At 33.1% G+C, this 18,460-nt stretch overlaps 1 protein-coding gene and 1 long non-coding RNA gene across 4 annotated transcripts; one reads left to right on the top strand and one right to left on the bottom strand.

Annotated features, from left to right (window-relative positions):
* Positions 1-2,528: 2,528 nt before the first annotated feature.
* Positions 2,529-10,809, bottom strand: LOC110727041 (3-dehydroquinate synthase homolog). The gene is made up of 10 exons (XM_021906574.1): positions 10,517-10,809; positions 10,188-10,427; positions 8,332-8,495; positions 7,744-7,842; positions 7,516-7,584; positions 7,293-7,433; positions 7,126-7,215; positions 4,798-4,965; positions 3,203-3,275; positions 2,529-3,111 (listed from the first exon to the last, which is right to left on the bottom strand). Exons 1-10 carry the CDS (start codon positions 10,584-10,586, stop codon positions 2,984-2,986), a joined length of 1,242 nt encoding a protein of 413 aa, XP_021762266.1. The 5' UTR covers positions 10,587-10,809; the 3' UTR covers positions 2,529-2,983.
* Positions 10,810-13,785: 2,976 nt separating this feature from the next.
* On the top strand, positions 13,786-16,172 carry LOC110727043. 3 transcript variants are annotated; one of them, XR_002512451.1, is made up of 3 exons: positions 13,786-14,125; positions 14,464-14,679; positions 15,588-16,172. It is a non-coding gene; the product is annotated as an uncharacterized LOC110727043 (long non-coding RNA). The 3 variants fall into 3 exon arrangements; XR_002512452.1 differs by having other exon boundaries at positions 14,490-14,679; XR_002512450.1 differs by lacking the exon at positions 13,786-14,125 and having other exon boundaries at positions 14,132-14,679.
* Positions 16,173-18,460: the final 2,288 nt, after the last annotated feature.

Raw genomic sequence — 18,460 nt, forward strand, 5'->3', positions numbered from 1 at the left:
TCATTTGATATGTGAGAATTAATTGTCAATGTGTCTCGATCGTGTTTTGTCAATGACAAGATTGACAACCAATAATGAATACTTGGATAAGCATAAAAAATTTCTTGATTAAGTAGTTAATAATCATGGAAAGATATAAATCAACTAAATCAAAGTTGTCTAACCAATGAAGATATCAGTAAACCTAGTCAAAATTGTCAAAGACAATATACAAGTATATCTAATATCCTTATATAATTTATATACTTTGTACAAGAGATTTGACGCACTCAGAATTAATGGAGAAAAAGCAAGTGCAATGCCTAATACGAACAAACAGATTTACAAGTAATAAATCTGTAAAAACACCGAAATCCACCAAAAAAGAGTTAAACTCTCAAGAATATTATTATAATGTCAAAACTGATCTCTAAAAGACGGCTAAAACATTTAAATAGTCTAAACAAAGCCCTAATACGAAAAATAAGCAAAAATAAGATTTGAAAAATGTTCAAACGCTGTTTTTGGGCCCTAAACGAACTCGGATGGCTTAAAAAGTTTGTCGCCAACAACATGTGACTTGGACTTGTTGGCTCGCCACTATTTCCGAATATATATTTTACTAAACAATCGGACTCTAAGAACCCGATTAGTAGAAATCATGACTATTAAAAACTTAAAACAACCCTTTTGACACTGAACTTCTTCGTCGAACAACCGTGCAGCTAATCTTTCTACGTCAAGATTATTAAAAAGTTTATTATATACAGAGATTATTAGTTCAAACCCCATGCCATGCATGATTTTATGATATTATTTACTATGTAATTATTTGAATGTAATCTTTTTTATTCCTTTTGTCATACTTTAGCTGTCAAATTTCGATTTTTGGATGTCCCAAAGTACCATACTTATTTACAAATGAAACACACAGTAAATGTTGAGATGGTGCCAACAATTATTGGGTTATTGAAGCAGCCAGAAAAAGAATTAGTTAACTAAATTGAAGTGCGAGGAAACCTTAGTGAATGCCTCTTTGATTTGAAGTGCTTGTAAAGCTTCATGATCTGCCTACAAGTTCCAATCTCAATTGATCAAGCAAATGCTAAGTTTAAATCCCACGTAGGTTCTCGTTAATAAAAATATAATAAGATGCCATGCACACAGATGCAACTATCAAGTAGTGGTGAACATAATAGTATTCTTTTTAAAACTAGAAACATAATCAGTTATCAAGTAATAATTTGTATACATATAAATGTAATTATGTTATAGCCAATAACTTCTAACCAAATATTTATTCTTTGTTATAAGAAAAACACTTGTAAACTCTAGCAATCATACAATTAACTTTGGAGATCATTGTCGTGTACTAAAATCTTCATCATATGTAACAGGCTTGAGATATACGAAGTACAAGTGTATCTAATATCCTTCTATAACTACATACTTTGTATATTAGATTAATAAAAGTTTAGGGGTCGTTTGGTTTGCACGGGGTAAACGAAATGGAATGAACAAAGGGAAAGAAAGAGAATGGAATGAAAAAAGCCCTAAAATTTACTACTTCGTATGTTGTTTGTTTTGAAATATAAATGAAAACAAGCCACCTTCTTCAACCACCCAACCACCACACCTGCTGCCCCCTATTTTCTTCCACTTTCCCACCTTCATCATATGGAAACAAGCCACCACTTGCTACCCCTTGCCGCACCTCCCCCACCCCACGAAAAGCCCTCCCCTCCCCCGAAACCCTTCCCCCAACGCCGCAAAACCTATAAAATCGCACTGAAATCCTTCCCATAAAGGCCTAGGGTTTGAAGGGTGGGGGAAAGGTTTCATGAGAGGGAGGGCTTTTCGGGAGGGGAGGGGTGGGGGAGGTGCGGCGAAGGATGGGGGGGAGGGGCGGTGGTGCAATTTTCCGGTAGTGTGGGTAGGTAGGAGGGTGGTGGTGGCTAAGGAATGGGAATGGAAATACCTAGGAGGGGAGGGGAATCAACTTGGAAGGATTTGGGGGAATGGAGAGGGTAAAAGAACTGGGAAAAAAGACCTAACAAACAACAAAGGAAATAAGGGCAGTTGATTCCCATTCCCTTTGATGAATACCCCCAACCAAATGGTCTCTTTGTTTTTTTTTTTTTTTTTTAAAAAAAAAGGTAAGATGAAGGACCGTAATGAATCGGCACCTCTCATAGGTTAAGACAACCCAGCTTCGCAGGTCAACACGTGAGAGTAAGGGGAACGTAAGAAAATCTCCTACTCCTAAGCAAATCTAATTAGTGGGACTCGAACTTGTGACTATTCATTGTGGGGTACTCAAATCAAATTCTGGCAATTCATTGGTATTCAATTTCTAATTATAATCCTCTTACTTTATAAAACCTCCCACTTTGCTCATTTAATAATTCTTCATTTTTTATACTTTTGATATATTTTTATTTGTTGCACTCGTTTTTGAACCCAAATAAATCATTTTTTTTATTGTAATCTTTATTTTTACCTTTTTAATTTAACATACTTCTTTTGTTATTCCCCTCATTGTTATTTGATTTTTTTTTTTTTTTTTTTTGAAAGAATTGTTATTTGATTATCAAACTCCTCAAAACAAACGAAATAAAACCTAATCTAAAATTTGTCTCGAACAACCATGGTATAACATCAAATCTAAACACCACCACATTATGAAAAAATTATATAACCTACAATGTTATAAGAATTAAGAAAAAAAAATACATCTTTTACAACTTTAATCACACAATTTATTGATTTCTTTACCTCTGTTACGCATTGACTCGTGATACATGATGTAAACACGCCCTATCACCACTGTTACGCACGTGACAATGTGGTATACACACCCCAAGCTGGGTGCAGGCCGCAGGGTGCACAAGCTCTTACCAAAATAACATATACCTCATGATTGATAGAAGGTAACAACATTATAGGTGTACTAATTTCCTGACAATAGATCGAAAACTGTCCGAAGTGGTCATCAGCAGCATCTTTACTTTTCTACAATAAATTCCTGAATCTCTATGCCAGTGTGCCGAGCTCCACCCTGCACCCGGAGCAAAACTTCATCACCAACTTTCAGAGAAGTCACGGGAATGGGAGTTCTTTTACAACCATGTCCTGCAGTAAAGTGATGCATGGATAAATCCATCTCTAAAAACGAATACAAAAAGAGTAAGAAAATTGAGAGCAAGAGTATCTGAATATGCACCTCCATAAGGGGAAACAAAACCAACTGTCTCTGCATTCTGTAAGAGTATACTGTAAGAACTTTGATCAGAACCCTGCAAACAAGAACAATAGACCTCAGCAGAAGTGCATTGAGTAGAGAACATATAGTGATTAGATGAAAGGGATAAAATTATTTACCCACAATCCAACTAAAGAAACAAAAAAATGTCGACACTAACTGAACAAATGCACATCAAAGACATATTAGAGTAATTAAGATTGCAAGATTTGCAACACCAAGCTAATAAACTGAATCCGTCACCAGATTAATCTTCTAATTAGTGTCAGGTGGATTCACCTAGGAAGTTTTCCCCAACTACCTCATCATGTGCTTAGGATGAACAACCTATTTCAAAAGAGATAGAACTGTCGATATCATCTCTGTCAACGACATTTTAATTCCTCCTTTCTACCAATCACTATCATGTGAACATAGTGCTCTGTTGAATACAAGACAGCAGCAATTCTCTATTCAGAAACATACAATATCAGCACTATGTTACTTTCAGTAGCTTTCCCTATTCAGTACCCCTTCTGGCATAACATAATCATTTGGTACTCTCTGCTAGAGCAAAAACAGCATGCGCAAGAAAAAATTAAAGTGTATTTATCAGCGCAAAACAGCTCATTTTTGACAAAGGATAGCAATTTCACCTATCTCAGCAATCTCTGCCGGATGCCACACTGAAATGGCTAAAGTTGTATCGGTGATAACTTACACTTCCACCTCTTTCTTTAGTTTTATCGTATTGTCTTCAAATGTTTGTCAATGTACTACTTGAATCGTTACGGAGTAATATTTTTTGCTACCCATAAGGTTACAAGTAAAACACAGTACAAAGTTGATTTTTATAAAATTTATACATTAAGAAAAATCCAATAGCGTATTGATAACAATCACATTCATATATAAGTAGATAAATAAATATGGTCAAAGTACTTCAAAATACTCTAACTCATCATGACAGAGAGAATAGAGCATGCAATGTAATTCAGTTTCTTACGTAATCTGGATTCAGCAATGTAAACAATCTTACCCAGAAGCTATCTTTTTTCCTTAAACACAGCCTGTAACAACTGGATTGCGCACAATTTGAAGAGCCTTTTGTGGATGTAAAAACTAACATCAGTTTCTTTTTTTTCTTTATTTTCCCTTGTCCTCTTTTCTAGGGTGTTCAGGAGTAGGGGATAGCTGTATACTTTACGGAATGCCCCAAAGGTGTTTGAGCTTGTGGAAGGAAAAAGGTACAGAAAAGTAAAACACTGTTTAAAACCTCTGCACACCAAAATGGAAAGAATAACTGCCATCCATTTTCTCCGCCCTTTCATCTCCATGCTTCACAAACTTCAATATGAGTTTGCAAAATTTACAGATGCGATGACTCAATCAACTTTATTGAACATAGAAGAGAAGGCTTAGTAGGATGTTACTTGAAAAATTTCTTGTTGCACTTTCCCAGTTATACAGCATGACATTTATGATAGTAGTTTTGTAGAAGACATGAGAAAACACTACTATTACAACTTACAAAGACACTTGGATCAAAGCTTGGCAGATGGAAGACAAGCACATACCTTGGCTTCTACTAGAACCAATGGTCTGGTCTCTATCTTAACGCGGCCAACAATTGCAGTTCTTTGCTGTCCATTCTGGTCAACCACAAGCACCTCTTTCCCTGCTTTTAGCTCAGACAGGTAGCATGTCTTTCCACCGGGGACAGCAACATATGCATGTACAGGTCCCTAAAAATTCATGTGCACACTTATGTTACGAATACCATATCAAATACACAAGGCCATTGTATTGTTAGGATAAGATACAGTTTGGATTATTTGTTTGATGCACCTTCTATGAAGAAGTTAATGGAGCTAATATCTGATAGATTGTTTTATGTTGCATGGATTTTGGTGGATAATGGACAGTCATGTATTGTTAGCTCAGACAGGTAGCATGTCTTTCCACCGGGGACAGCAACATATGCATGTACAGGTCCCTAAAAATTCATGTGCACACTTATGTTACAAATACCATATCAAATACACGAGGCTATTGTATTGTTAGGATAAGATACAGTTTGGATTATTCGTTTGATGCACCCTCTATGAGGAAGTTAATGGAGCTAATATCTGATAAATTGTTTTATGTTGCATGGATTTTCGTGGATAATGGACAGTCATTGGGGAATGATCATTCAGATATGTACCTTCATCGTAAGTAATATTTTGAGAAATGAAGTTTAAACTATCATCAAGGTGTAGTTCAGACCTGTTAATCTAAACCTGCAAGAGTCGCAAGAAAATACCTATGCTTCTTGATGATCTTGAGACTTTCCATTTTGGTGTGTCTCTAAAAGTTTTAACACTTACTTTATTCAATATTTAGCAAAACCCCTTTTACTACATTAACCCTCTTTACCCACAATATTTTCACCTTTCCACACACTTATTTTATACACTTTTTTCTTAAACCAGTTCACTTTTTATCCATGAAAAAAATTGACACCAGGAGTTCCAACTATGGCCGATGTTCTTTATAAGGTCCCAACTATCGATTAACTCATGGCGGTCCAAACTTTAGGAGAGTCCTTCTCAAACGGTCCCTTACATATTTTTAACCAGTTTGACCAGTAAATAGTGCCACATATCTTGTTTTAGGCTTTGTTCTCTTCACCTTAAAACATTAATTTTCTAAGAAAAAAACCACTAAAATTTTAATAGATGACAATTTTAACTAGTGTACCTGGTCATAATAAGTTAGGGATTGGTTTAAGAAGAATTCCCTTAAGTTGGGACCGCTATGAGTTAATAGATAGTTGATACCTCTTAAAGAAAAATGTCAGTATTTAGAACTAGTAGTGTCACTTAAGAATGTGGTCTAAGTGAGGTATTAATACCCCTAATCTACTATTTTATGCTTCCGCTTATGTTTTTGAAATAGTTGGAAATTTTTTTTTTTTTTTTTTTGGGTTGGGGTGGGGGTAAAGGAAATCTCAAATAAATGAACAAGGAATAAAAATTGAAAAGCAATTGATGAGAATGAGCGACAGTTTTCATTTACTTTTCTTATAGCTAGTTACTTGATTGTGATGATTAGTTAGTATTTTCTTTAGTCGATGGACTTTAGACCTACTTGCCTACACATGCACGAGAAGTTCACTATATATGTTGTTAATAGAGAAGTTCTCTTACCTTATTTTCCCTAACGTTCTACATACGCAATAATTAGATTTATTATCAATCTAATTTCATAGCTATTGTTATAAATGTCTTAAATAACTAATGAAATCTTAAGACCAAAAAAATGAAAGCAACAAAAAAATGTTTGTCATTTCAAAAGGATAATGTTTGCAAAGTTAATTTCATAGGGTCATTTCATTATCTCCAAGTATGTACAAGTAGTGTATTTTTAGTTTTAGACATTTGGTTTTTCAACTTTCATAAGAACATATAATAATTTATTAGTATATTTTTTATACTGTACACGCATAGCGTGCATATCTTAGATTGCATTTTTAAACAGAATTGCAAGCATCCTACCGTTACTAACAACCATTAAGACCAAAAAAATGAAAGCAACAAAAAAATGTTTGTCATTTCAAAAGGATAATGTTTGCAAAGTTAATTTCATAGGGTCATTTCATTATCTCCAAGTATGTACAAGTAGTGTGTTTTTAGTTTTAGACATTTGGTTTTTCAACTTTCATAAGAACATATAATAATTTATTAGTATATTTTTTATACTGTACACGCATAGCGTGCATATCTTAGATTGCATTTTTAAACAGAATTGCAAGCATCCTACCGTTACTAACAACCATGAAGTTTGATGGCTGAAAAAAATAAGAAAGCAAGAAACTGCAAATACTGATAAGGTACTACCACAAGCAATTATGCAAGACTCACCGCATTAACTCTAAAAGGCCGACTAGCAATGTAATCAGTCTCCAGACATTCAGAGTGCACAAGAAAAAGTCCTCGAGCAAAAGAACCCACCTAAGATAAAATTCAGACCATAATATGAATGTAAAGCAAAACTATAAATAAACAAGAGAACAAGAATAAGAACAGACCAGAAGTCCTTCTCCAGGTTTCATAAGGCTACAAAGATCCACACAAACACGATCCCCCATTCCAGCCATGAGTACTTGATTTATTGTTGCTTTTATCAGTGTCAAGCAATTTCTGGCCTCATTTTTCCTGTCAAGATATTCCTGACAACTTCAATTATGATATTGCGTACAAAATACACAATTAATAGCATTGCAGATTTGCAGCTACATCTGGCAAACTTACCTTCAATTTGAGAACCGGATCAACATCCTGAACTTTTAAGACAACGCCACCAAGACCATGTTCAAGTGCCTGAAAATCACATTCAATAGAATCGAAAGGGGTTAAGTTTATTTTTGAAGAAAAAAGTAGATTTAATAAACAGCAGAAAGTATCATTTACTTGCACTTTGAAGGCATGGATGAGTATTGCAAGACAAAGCATTGACTTTGTAGAACATTGGCATAATACCTCTAGGAAATTTTGGGCCTCTATGAAAGTTTCGGCAACAGCTAAAATTCTCTTGTCATTTCCTTGGAAAGCGGCAATGATATTTTCCGCAGGTATCACCTAAAGAAGCAAAGCAGCAAGGTTAAAAATAAAATCAATCAGGGTAACATAAGCAGTTAAGACAGTCAAGTAACTGAAATTCAGAGGTAATCAACCATTGCATCCTAGAATCATTGTAGCAAAGTGCTAGCAATAGGGTACACAATTCCAATATACTTCATATGTTAGAAACCCTTCATAATAGAGATCTTATATTGCTTGTCCATTTTTATCAATTCTTAAAAAAGAGGGGATGAAATAAATTTCCTTTTGCAATTATCTGATATAACAAATGGAAAGGTGGGAGTCCAGACAGGCAGATGCTCTTTACAAAGCATTACAATGTTAAATTTTAACAAATGCCAATAACTAATAAGATTGATGACAACGCACTTACGCACCCACTAATAACATTCCTAAAGAATCAGGAAGTAAACCAACTTCTGGAACTGCATATGACCTATGTTCTATAGATATAAAGCTATTAACATTATGTAGTAGTGAGTATACCTGCCAATCTAGTAAATGAATGACAGTGTTCTCTGACAAATCAGTGAGGAGCATTAGGTCTAACTGTTGAGGAGATGATATCTCCAATAATGAAGCTACACTTCTATTTTCTGGGTCTAACAGAGCTCCGTCTTTGGCGTACATAGGATTTATTAATGCAATTGCTGCATGATATATATGAAAGACTTAGAACAGTAAAGCAATCATCACAACTGTCAGAAGACAAACAGAATTGTGAAACCTACACTATGTTTCCTTTGTGAGAAAAGATATAATAGAGAAAAATTGCAAGCAAAAGCAGATTTAACACGGTAACCAACTTGGCTTCGTACTTAAACATATGAGATAACAGATGGCAAAAAACCTAGGCTGTCTTATGATAACGTGTAGACCTAGATCTACCCAACCCAAAAATGAGATACTTGTTCCTTATTGCCCCTTCAGGCCACCATTAACTCATAATAAAGATTCAATCCGTGACAGCAATTTATAATCTACATTCTCTTTGCTTCCACTACCTTCCCTCTTGCCCTTTGTTGCACAATAATATTTAAGATCACAATCTATGATGGGGGAATAATTTCTTTTAGAGGATCTAGATATTCTCATGTTGCTTTCTACTGATTGCCCTCTGTTTTGGTATAATTATCACACACCATAATTATACAGATACATATAATTGATATAACTAATTTTTAAAATAATTAACTTGAGTTTTCTGTAAACTTCTACAACCATATGCCTAACTTTTGCACAATTCCTACTTTTGTAAAGCAGTGTCTCATTGTTCTCTTTTTTTCCTTCTTTTTTCTTTTCTTTTGAATTTTTTTTTTTTTTTTTTTTTTTTTTTTGCATTTTCCATCTTTCTATTAAATTCCTAATCAATTTGGACTTTTAGACAATAGCCCCAAATTATCTACACTTTTTTGTCTTCTATTTGATGTAAAATTTTATACGATATTACTTTATTTCCACTAAACTATTCAATACTCAAGAACTCAAGGTGCATACACAACTATTGATGTGCAAGCAGAAGAGACAACATTTCCAACACCTATTAAATCAGTGATTTAATAAACAACCTAGCGTCATTCTCACAGAACAAGCAGTATGTGAAAGTGTGAACAGTGGCATGAAATTCCCAAATTAATTCTCAAACATTAGAAACTTGTATATTGAAAGGAGACATAGAAGGAGAAACATCAATCTTGTGCACAGAGCTACAGTATTAAAGAAAGGGTGATTTGTTTTGCTTTACTAAATTTGGGATAAGTAGATAAAATCAGCCTTATTCTAGCAAATGTACAATGCTATTTCCCACATACTCCAAACTAGAAACTTACATTATTCGAATTCCACAACAAACAAATATAAGGGCAATTTAGATGAATATAAGTTGATTTACTTTATCAGCAACTCTTGGAGGATATCGACTCCCTCCTTAGAGTAAAATGTTTTTTCACCTCGTTTTACAAGAAGTAATCATTAGACCATGTTATTCGTAATTTACGTAGTTTCATTATAATCCTTTCGAATAACAACCAATTGATAATTGATTCTTTCATTATCATAAAAACCAAAAGGAAAAAAAATGGTGGTCAAAACCTAAACCAATCTTTTAACAGACATCTAAATAAATTAACCAAATTCAGACAAAAAATTAACGAGCTATAATCACAATTACAACTTGCAAGCCACTAATATAATTAACAACCCATTAGGCATGAGGCTCTCCAAACAAAATAATACTCACACCCATTTATTATTGCCTACCAAATGGGTCGTAGCACTTATAATAAACTGATTACGATACAAATAAGCAAATGTAGAAAGGTTCAAGCTTAAAGCAAACTTACAAGACCAATCTTTGGCAAGCTCTTTAGAATTGACATCAAAAATAAAGGTATTCCATCCTCTTTCCACTGCAGTAGTCATTACTTGCTTATTCTCAGTCCATATCCAAACCAATTTCGATTCTCCATTAGAACCCATTTTTGAACAACAATTCAATTGCAAACTAATTTTCTTACAATTTCTGGAGTAATTGTTCAATGAGTAGAAAATCCCAGTTTTTAATCTGCAATTTTCCCATTTTCCTACGATTGATTGACCAAATTCAGGAATTAAAATCAATTAAAAAGCGTATACAAAATTGAATTTCAAAATAATAGGGAAAGTAGCTTACTTGAAATGGGAGAATGTAGTGGAAGAAACTTTAGAATTTGAACGGAGGAAGCGCACAACGGGAAAGACATATCTTTAAGACTTTGAATTTGCAGGATAGAAAAGTCACACCCACTCACACAACGGCAAATCCTACATTTCTAATTTTTTGTTTTTTTTTGGAAGACAATCCTACATTTCTACTTTACACTTTTACACTAATTTTTTTTTTTTTTTAATAAAATAGATTTCACTAACTTTTATAGTAGTACTAGCATAGTGTCCATGCTATATAGGGTTTATAAATCAAACTATTAATTATGTAGGAAAAAAATTAAAAGATAATTCAATTAGTAATAAGTTGTGAAAAAGATATACTAGTACAAATAGTTTTGAAATTAAATAAACAATAATAACACATTCATAAATATATTTATCATATTGGAAATATAATCAATTATGTGAAATCAATCAAAGTCAATAAAATATATTTTAAAATCAATGTAATATATATTATATATTGATTACACATGGAATAATATAAATATAAATAATAATTTATACAATAAAAGATATGAAAAATATGTGAATCACAAATAAATATTATTTTAGGAAAGTGAATCACAATTATATGATTTAATAAATATATATAAAGAATAGTTTAAAATAAGTAGTTGAGGGAAAAAAATGATTTTGGAGGGAAAAAATTGCACTAGAACATGACACATGTCATTCTTGGTGTCTGTTTTAGTATTATGTTATTATTGATGTGATATTGTGTGGGTAGTCACCATATAGTGTTACTGTTTACTTGATCAGTTTTTTGGTGTTTAGAAAGCCACAAGGGTGGGGTGAGAATCGATCTCATGATATCTTGAAAACGGGAGGGAAACTCTAACACTTGAGCTATTTCTCACTCTCTCCTTACTCGATTAGTGTTATAAAGGATATTCGATTAAGGTTATTCGGAACTTATTTTAATAAGAAAAATTTAACATAAACAAACCAACCTTTGTGTGAATAACGGACCAACCTTTGTGCGGATAACGGAACCAACCTTTAATTCTCGAAGACATGAATGGCGGCGATTGGGGAGGGTTCCAGTGAGTATTTGCGGAGGAGATGGAATAATGCGCCGCCGAAGATTCTGCTTCTGATGATGCAAACGGTGGCCGGAGGTGGGGGAAAGGAGAGAGATTGGGATGGAAGAAGAAGGAGGAGAAAGAGGAGATATGTGAGGTAGCGCGAAATCGTCTTTTAGGTTAGTGGTTCGCCACGACACAGCTACTGTCAGTTTTGGTTCACACATCAAGAGATAAGTAATTTCTGTTTTATTGCTTATAGTATAACAAATTCTTCTTTAAAAATTCAGAATTGCAATTTTTCTAATTTCTAAATTTGGAGTTGTAACTAGAATTAAATCTTACATATTTATTTACTAAAGAGCTTTCAAATTATTCTTTCTATTAAATTCAAACAACTTAGAATTTTTATAAAATTCATAAACTTCGCAATGAGCTCAGCAATACTGAATCGAATCAACCTAGATCTTTGCCTTAAAATAATTTTTTTTTTGACACAACCTTCAAATAATTAAAACTATAATAATACATAAATAAAAATTACTTGCAATCTTAAATAATTACGGGAAAAAAAAAAATCAAAATTAAGGGAACAAATATTGAAAATAGAATAGTACACCCGGGTGCACCATATTAGAAGACGAAAAGAACATACGGTTGTTTAATAAAGAACATACCGTGTTTGACAAAGAACATACAGCGTTTGACAAAGAACATAGCTACATATTTTTGATAATATGTTCTTTTATACTTATGTTCTTTAACATATGTTGATTAAACATGTTTTTTTGGGTTTCAATAATACAAAGTATGTTCTTTGAATTTGGCTCGTATGTTCTTTAAATTTGGCTCGTATGTTCTTTGAATTTGGCACGTATTTGTTTTTTTTTTTTGAAGTAATGAGTGACGCACAAATTCTTTTTATTTTTTATATTTTTTATTATCATATATCATATTTTTTTAATTATCGTATGTTCTTTGAGTTTGATCAGTGTGTTCTTCAGGTATGAATTATGTGTTCCTTACATTATAACTTATGTTCTTTTAACATATGTTATTTTGAATTTTGAAATTTAATTTGGAAATGAAATCTTAAATTTTTTTAGTCGAAAATATTTTAGAGAGAGAAAACTAAAATTATTATGGAAAGTTGAATTTTTGGAGAGAAAAAAAAACTATTTTAGGGGAAATGATATCTTTGATAAAGATTTTTTCCGTTAATGTGTAATTTTACATAAAATTTTAATAAAGTTTTTATCATGTTCTTTTTGTAACGTCTTTATGTTCTTTAATAATGCATATTATTTGTTAAACACAAACATGTTTTTTTTCAAAAACCTGAATGTTCTTTTTCAAACACCTAAATGTTCTTTCCGCCCATTTTTTTTATTTAACCTGGGTGCACAGATCATGCATTTTGGTTATTTTTGGTGGGATTTATCTCCTTATGTGGGTCATTTTTTTTAGAGGTAAATGTATCAACCGGTTAAGTGGTGGGATTTTAGTAGCTTATTGAGCAATTTAATTTATTTTTCCTCAATTGTGATTTCCCGTAGTAAGGTAGTGTCTTCTCCCCGATGATGGTTTGATCCCTTAGCTTCTTCTTTTCTGGATCTGCAACTTGGCCCAAGTCTAGGCGCGACTCTTCTCCTTCTCCTCCGGCCTAACAACGCTTATCTCTATTGTATGGAGGTCTTGGCTATTGCTTCTCATCGTCATCACCGGCACACGTCTAATACTTCTCTTTTGATTATAGGTTACCATACTATCCTTACCGTTCAATGCATGATTCAGATCTAGTCTGAGCATCCGATTTTCTCCCGCTCTGCCTGCGGGGGTGTGATAGAGAATATTCATAGAATATTCTTCTCTAGGTTTAGGATATATTTTGTATAAGATTATCTTATGATATCTTTACATATCTTGTAGTTACCTAATATGATTAGGTTTCCCATTGTAATCTTATAAATATTGATCAATGGAAATCACTCTAATTAAGGAGTTTATATTATCTGATATATATATATATATATATATTATATTTTTTTATATATATATATATATATATATATATATATATATATATATATATATCATGTGAAAATAAGTTTAAAGCTGAAAACTAAAAAACAGATAATTTAGACCATTAAATTTTAATCCACGGATGAGATTTTATGCTCTATTATTTACTCTATTTTTCGGATAACAAACTACAACCCAAGTAGATAACCCCTCATCGTCTACTTTCTCTCTCCTCAGAAATAACCCATACTTCCCTCTAATCTCTCTCTCCTAAAATCACCATATTTTCTCTCCAAACACCACCATAATTGCTCCAAGTCGAACACAATTTCAACAAATTTCTTGCGATTTTCGCCTAAATTTTGCTAACATTGTTCATAAACTTGCAAAAATCAAGTCAAATCGAACAATTGAAGCTGACATTTCATCAATGAAACCCTAGATTTTCGCAACAAATCGAAGTGAAATCCGAATGGAACAAAGCGACGAAAATCGAATCTTACTGAACTAAATTACGAAATGGAAAGGTAAGTACTAATTTGATCATTTCACAAATATATTAGGTACTTTTTGTTTTGCAATATTCGGTTGATATTTGCTATTTTGAGTAATTTCTTGAGTTTTTCGTTTCCGATTTGTGTAATTTTTTGAGTACTTTGCTTCTGTTTTTTGTTTAATTTTGTAATTTTTGGCAAATTTTATCTGATTGCTCGTCATTCTCCAATTATGCCATCAGCTTAATCAAAATAGCTGAAGTTTATACGAATTCGAGGCACTGCAAACAACTCGTTCCTTTCCCTTCTTTTCTAAGAAATACAATAATCACGCTTTTTTTATTATTTTTTTAAATTTCTCTTTCTTCGAGGTTGATAATGGAGGTTTGACGTTCAGCGGCGAAGATGCGGCGGAGATGGTGACGGAGCTCCGGCGGAATTTCGTGAGCGGTAAAACTCGGAGTTACGAATGGAGAGTTACTCAGTTGAAGAGTATTGTCAAATTTGTTGAAGAACGTGAGACTGAGATTGTTGATGCTCTTCGTTCTGACATTAATAAACCTGAATTTGAATTCGTTTAATTTGAGGTATCTTATTTTTTTAATTCATAATAATTTTGTTTTGGTTTGATTTTTTGTTTTTTTTTAATAATTTGCATGATCTTAATAAACATTGTTGGTATTTGGTATTGTTGTCAGTGAGCATCAATTATAGCTAAAGTTTAGCTAGATTTTTGTTTGATTTTAGCTTGATTTGAGTAAAATTGGATAGTATTATTAATTAGTGATATTATAGCACCAAAAGTTCCTCGAAATCTTTATATTGCATAGAGTATAGGAGGAGGAGAGAGATTAATAGGCCTAGGTTTGGTAAATTATGTACTATTAAAACATAGCTATTATGATGTCCTGTTGCTTTAGGCAGTAATGAATAGACAAATTGAGCCTATTATTATTTCTGTGTGGGTTGACTAATTTTACCACACTAATGAGATTAGTTGCTAGATATTGTATTACTGATTATATGAGGAAACTAAGAACAACTATTGTGTCGAAGTCCAATGTTGTCATAGTACTCTTTCAAAGTTTTATTCAATGATGCTTGGTATATAATTGATGCTCAAACTACAAAATTGATCAGCTGGATCATTGCTAGACGGCAAAATAAATTGGTATAGTTGTGTAAAATAGTTATTGTTTTACGCAGGACATCAAAATAAATTGGTATAGTTGTGTAAAATAGTTATTGGGTTTTACATTTAGCTAGTAAGAAGAATTGAGCATTTTTTTTTTTTGTGTTGATTTTAATTGGAATGGAGAAAATTTTGTTTTGGATCATATTTAATTTAAAATGCACGGTGGTTAAGGAAGTCTGGGACTGCAGTAGTTTTCGAGTTATTCTTTAGATGATGTTACGTAGTCTGATCTTAGCTCTCGGTTGGTTTGATTGGCTAGTAAATTGGACTGTAATTAGTTGATGACACTATGTGCACTAGCATAGTCGATATGGTACTGCAGGAACATGGCAAGACACGAGAACTTGCTGCTCAACGCTGTCCAAACAACAGTGGGTTTTACTAAGCTTGTTGATGATTAGCCTCTATGCTAAGAAGGTGTTTGTAAGCCGATTTCTCTTTGGCTGTAGCATGGATTCAACCTACTATGGGTGTCACAAAGGTGAATGTGGATGCGCATTTGGGCAGCAAATATGTGGGCCTTAGTGTTGTTGCATGTAATGAGAAGGGAGAGGTATGGGCTGTTGTACGACATATGGCGGGAAGGTGGAATATGGAGGATGCAGAAGTCGCGACAGCAAGGTATGGAATCCAAGTGGCTCGTAGAGTGGGTGTTGCTTGTCTATGGTTGGAGGTTACCATCAAAATTAATATAGTTATCTTATCTTCGTATATAATGACTTTTATGTAAATGTGGTCAAAATTGATATAGTTACTCTACTTTTGTATATAGTGACTTACTGACTTCTATGAGAATATGATCAAAATTGATAGTTACCCTATTTTTGTATGTAGTGACCTTAATGTAAATGCTGTAAAAATTGATATAGTTACCCTATTTTTGTATATTGTTCCGTTATTTTTATATATAGTGACTCTATGTAAATGTCATCAATTTAGATAAAGTATCTTATTTTAGCATGTAGTGACCTTTAAAACGGTTGAATTAATTATATGTAAGGTTGGAATGATCTTAGGGCTTTTAAACCATTTGATCTTTTGTACTAATAATGAAGGGTTAAGATTTGTTGTTTTCAGCCTAAGCCTTGTTTTCAGCGGAACTAGCCCGTATATATATATATATATTTTGTGAATTTGCAATACCTGTATTTGTACTGTAGTAAATTTCTCTCTCCAAAGCTCAATCCTTACGTAATTTGATTTAACTTGAAAGTTATGAACCTTTGATACTTTCACCCTTTAAGCTCTTATGATTATCTTTGACTGTGATGAAGGATATATGAAATTAGGGGTGAGCAAAGATCCAGGGTACCCGGTATCGGACCCGGAATCGGGTCCAAAATTTCGGACCCGGTTGTAACCGGTTCCGGTTCCAAATGCTAAAATTTTGGACCCGGTACCCACTGGGTACCCGGTTGTATATGATGTAGTATGCGGATTGTTTTTGTTTTTAAAAAACTAAAGAGTTATGTACAACCCATTTTAATTTCTAACCCAATTGCTTATAAAATACTCAACCCACTATCAAACAAAACCCTAAAAATTCTAGATTTTTCTCTCCGCTCTACTATACCGGTTACCAAACATATATTGTACAAAATATATTTTAAAAAACAAAAATATTTTGAACGTAACTAATTAGTAAAAAAAATATTAATATTTAATATAATTAAAATAGCTTAATGTATATAAAAATATAAGTATTAAACGCTAAAAGTAAAAATACACCAAAAAAAATATTATGATTTGTATTATATTTCAACACTTATATATATAAGTGGATACCCGGAATCGGAACCGGTACCCGGTGGAACCAATTCCAATTCCTAAATTTTAGGACCCGGTTGTACCGGTTCCAATTCCGGTTCCAAATTTTAGGACCCGGTCCCAACCAATTCCGGGTCCGGATCCTAAAATTTTGACCGGGTACCCGGTTTGCTCACCCCTATATGAAATAACACGGAGTACTTCAAATCCAAATACAGAGTAGAAAGTAGAAAGGATTTTCAACTTTTTTTTTTTTTCGGGTACTATTTTTTTTAATCGTTACATGTATGTGCAAAATAAATAAATATAGAGTATCATATAATTCGTATATCATATAATTCGTATATCTTATTTCAAAATATATATATATATATATATATATATATATATATATATATATATATATAGTTCGTATATCTCTTCTTTTAGACTCTCCACCCAAACTACTATATTTTTTGCTCTAGTACGAATTTTAAATGGTTTAAACACATCAAGTATCTTAAAATCCATACCACAAACCCCCTAAGGTATGTCGATTAGAAACCTCGGGGAAATAGGTTTGTCTCATACCAACACTTTTTGGTATCAAATGAAAGAAAAAATTATTTGATACTCAAACTAAGCATATAGTATAATAATCAAGTTCCAAGTACTACAGAATAATATAGTTCACCCTATTAAATGGGTAATTGAGGATCATACCTAGAGATAAAGTACTACCTCCGTTTTTTTTATGCGCAACTTTGGCTAAAGTTGCGGTTCACGAGGCAAAAGATTGAAGGACAAAGATTAAGAAAAGTTAGTGGGTTTAATTAAAGGGATAGGAGAGAGAAAGTGTGGCCACCCACTTGCATTTTTGGTGGGAAAAACTGCCAGAAAGTACAAAGGGTGGGTCTCCCCCCAATTTTTCACGTCACCAAAAATTCGAATTGGATGAATTTTTGGTGGAAATTTTGGTTCCCTCCAATTTTTTTATAAAAAAGCACCTGCCATTCTGAAAATTTTGAAATCATATACAGCCTTCATTCAACATTTAAGGGGGCTATAAAAACCAGCCACCATTTTCAGACATTAAATTACAACCATTAATGTTTTGAAGCTGGATCAAAGATTCCTGCAAAAACAAAGTTTCCAGCAAAAAATATCAATCTAGTTAAGGCAACCAAAGCCTACATTCACCATTAAATTAGCATAATTACACATTAACTACCCAGTTAAAACCCAAAAAAAAAAAACGCTAAGCTGTTGTTAGTCCTGCACATCAAGCTGCATTCTTTACATACTCCACACAAAATCAGCAGCCCCCCTACATCATCTACCTGTGCTGAAGAACACAAACACAATAACAGAATTTGTTGATGGTGTTTTTTTTCGATGTTGATCACATAACTAAATGAAGAAGAGAT

Source organism: Chenopodium quinoa, unplaced genomic scaffold (genome assembly GCF_001683475.1).
Source record: "Chenopodium quinoa cultivar QQ74 unplaced genomic scaffold, ASM168347v1, whole genome shotgun sequence".
NCBI lineage: Eukaryota > Viridiplantae > Streptophyta > Magnoliopsida > Caryophyllales > Amaranthaceae > Chenopodium > Chenopodium quinoa.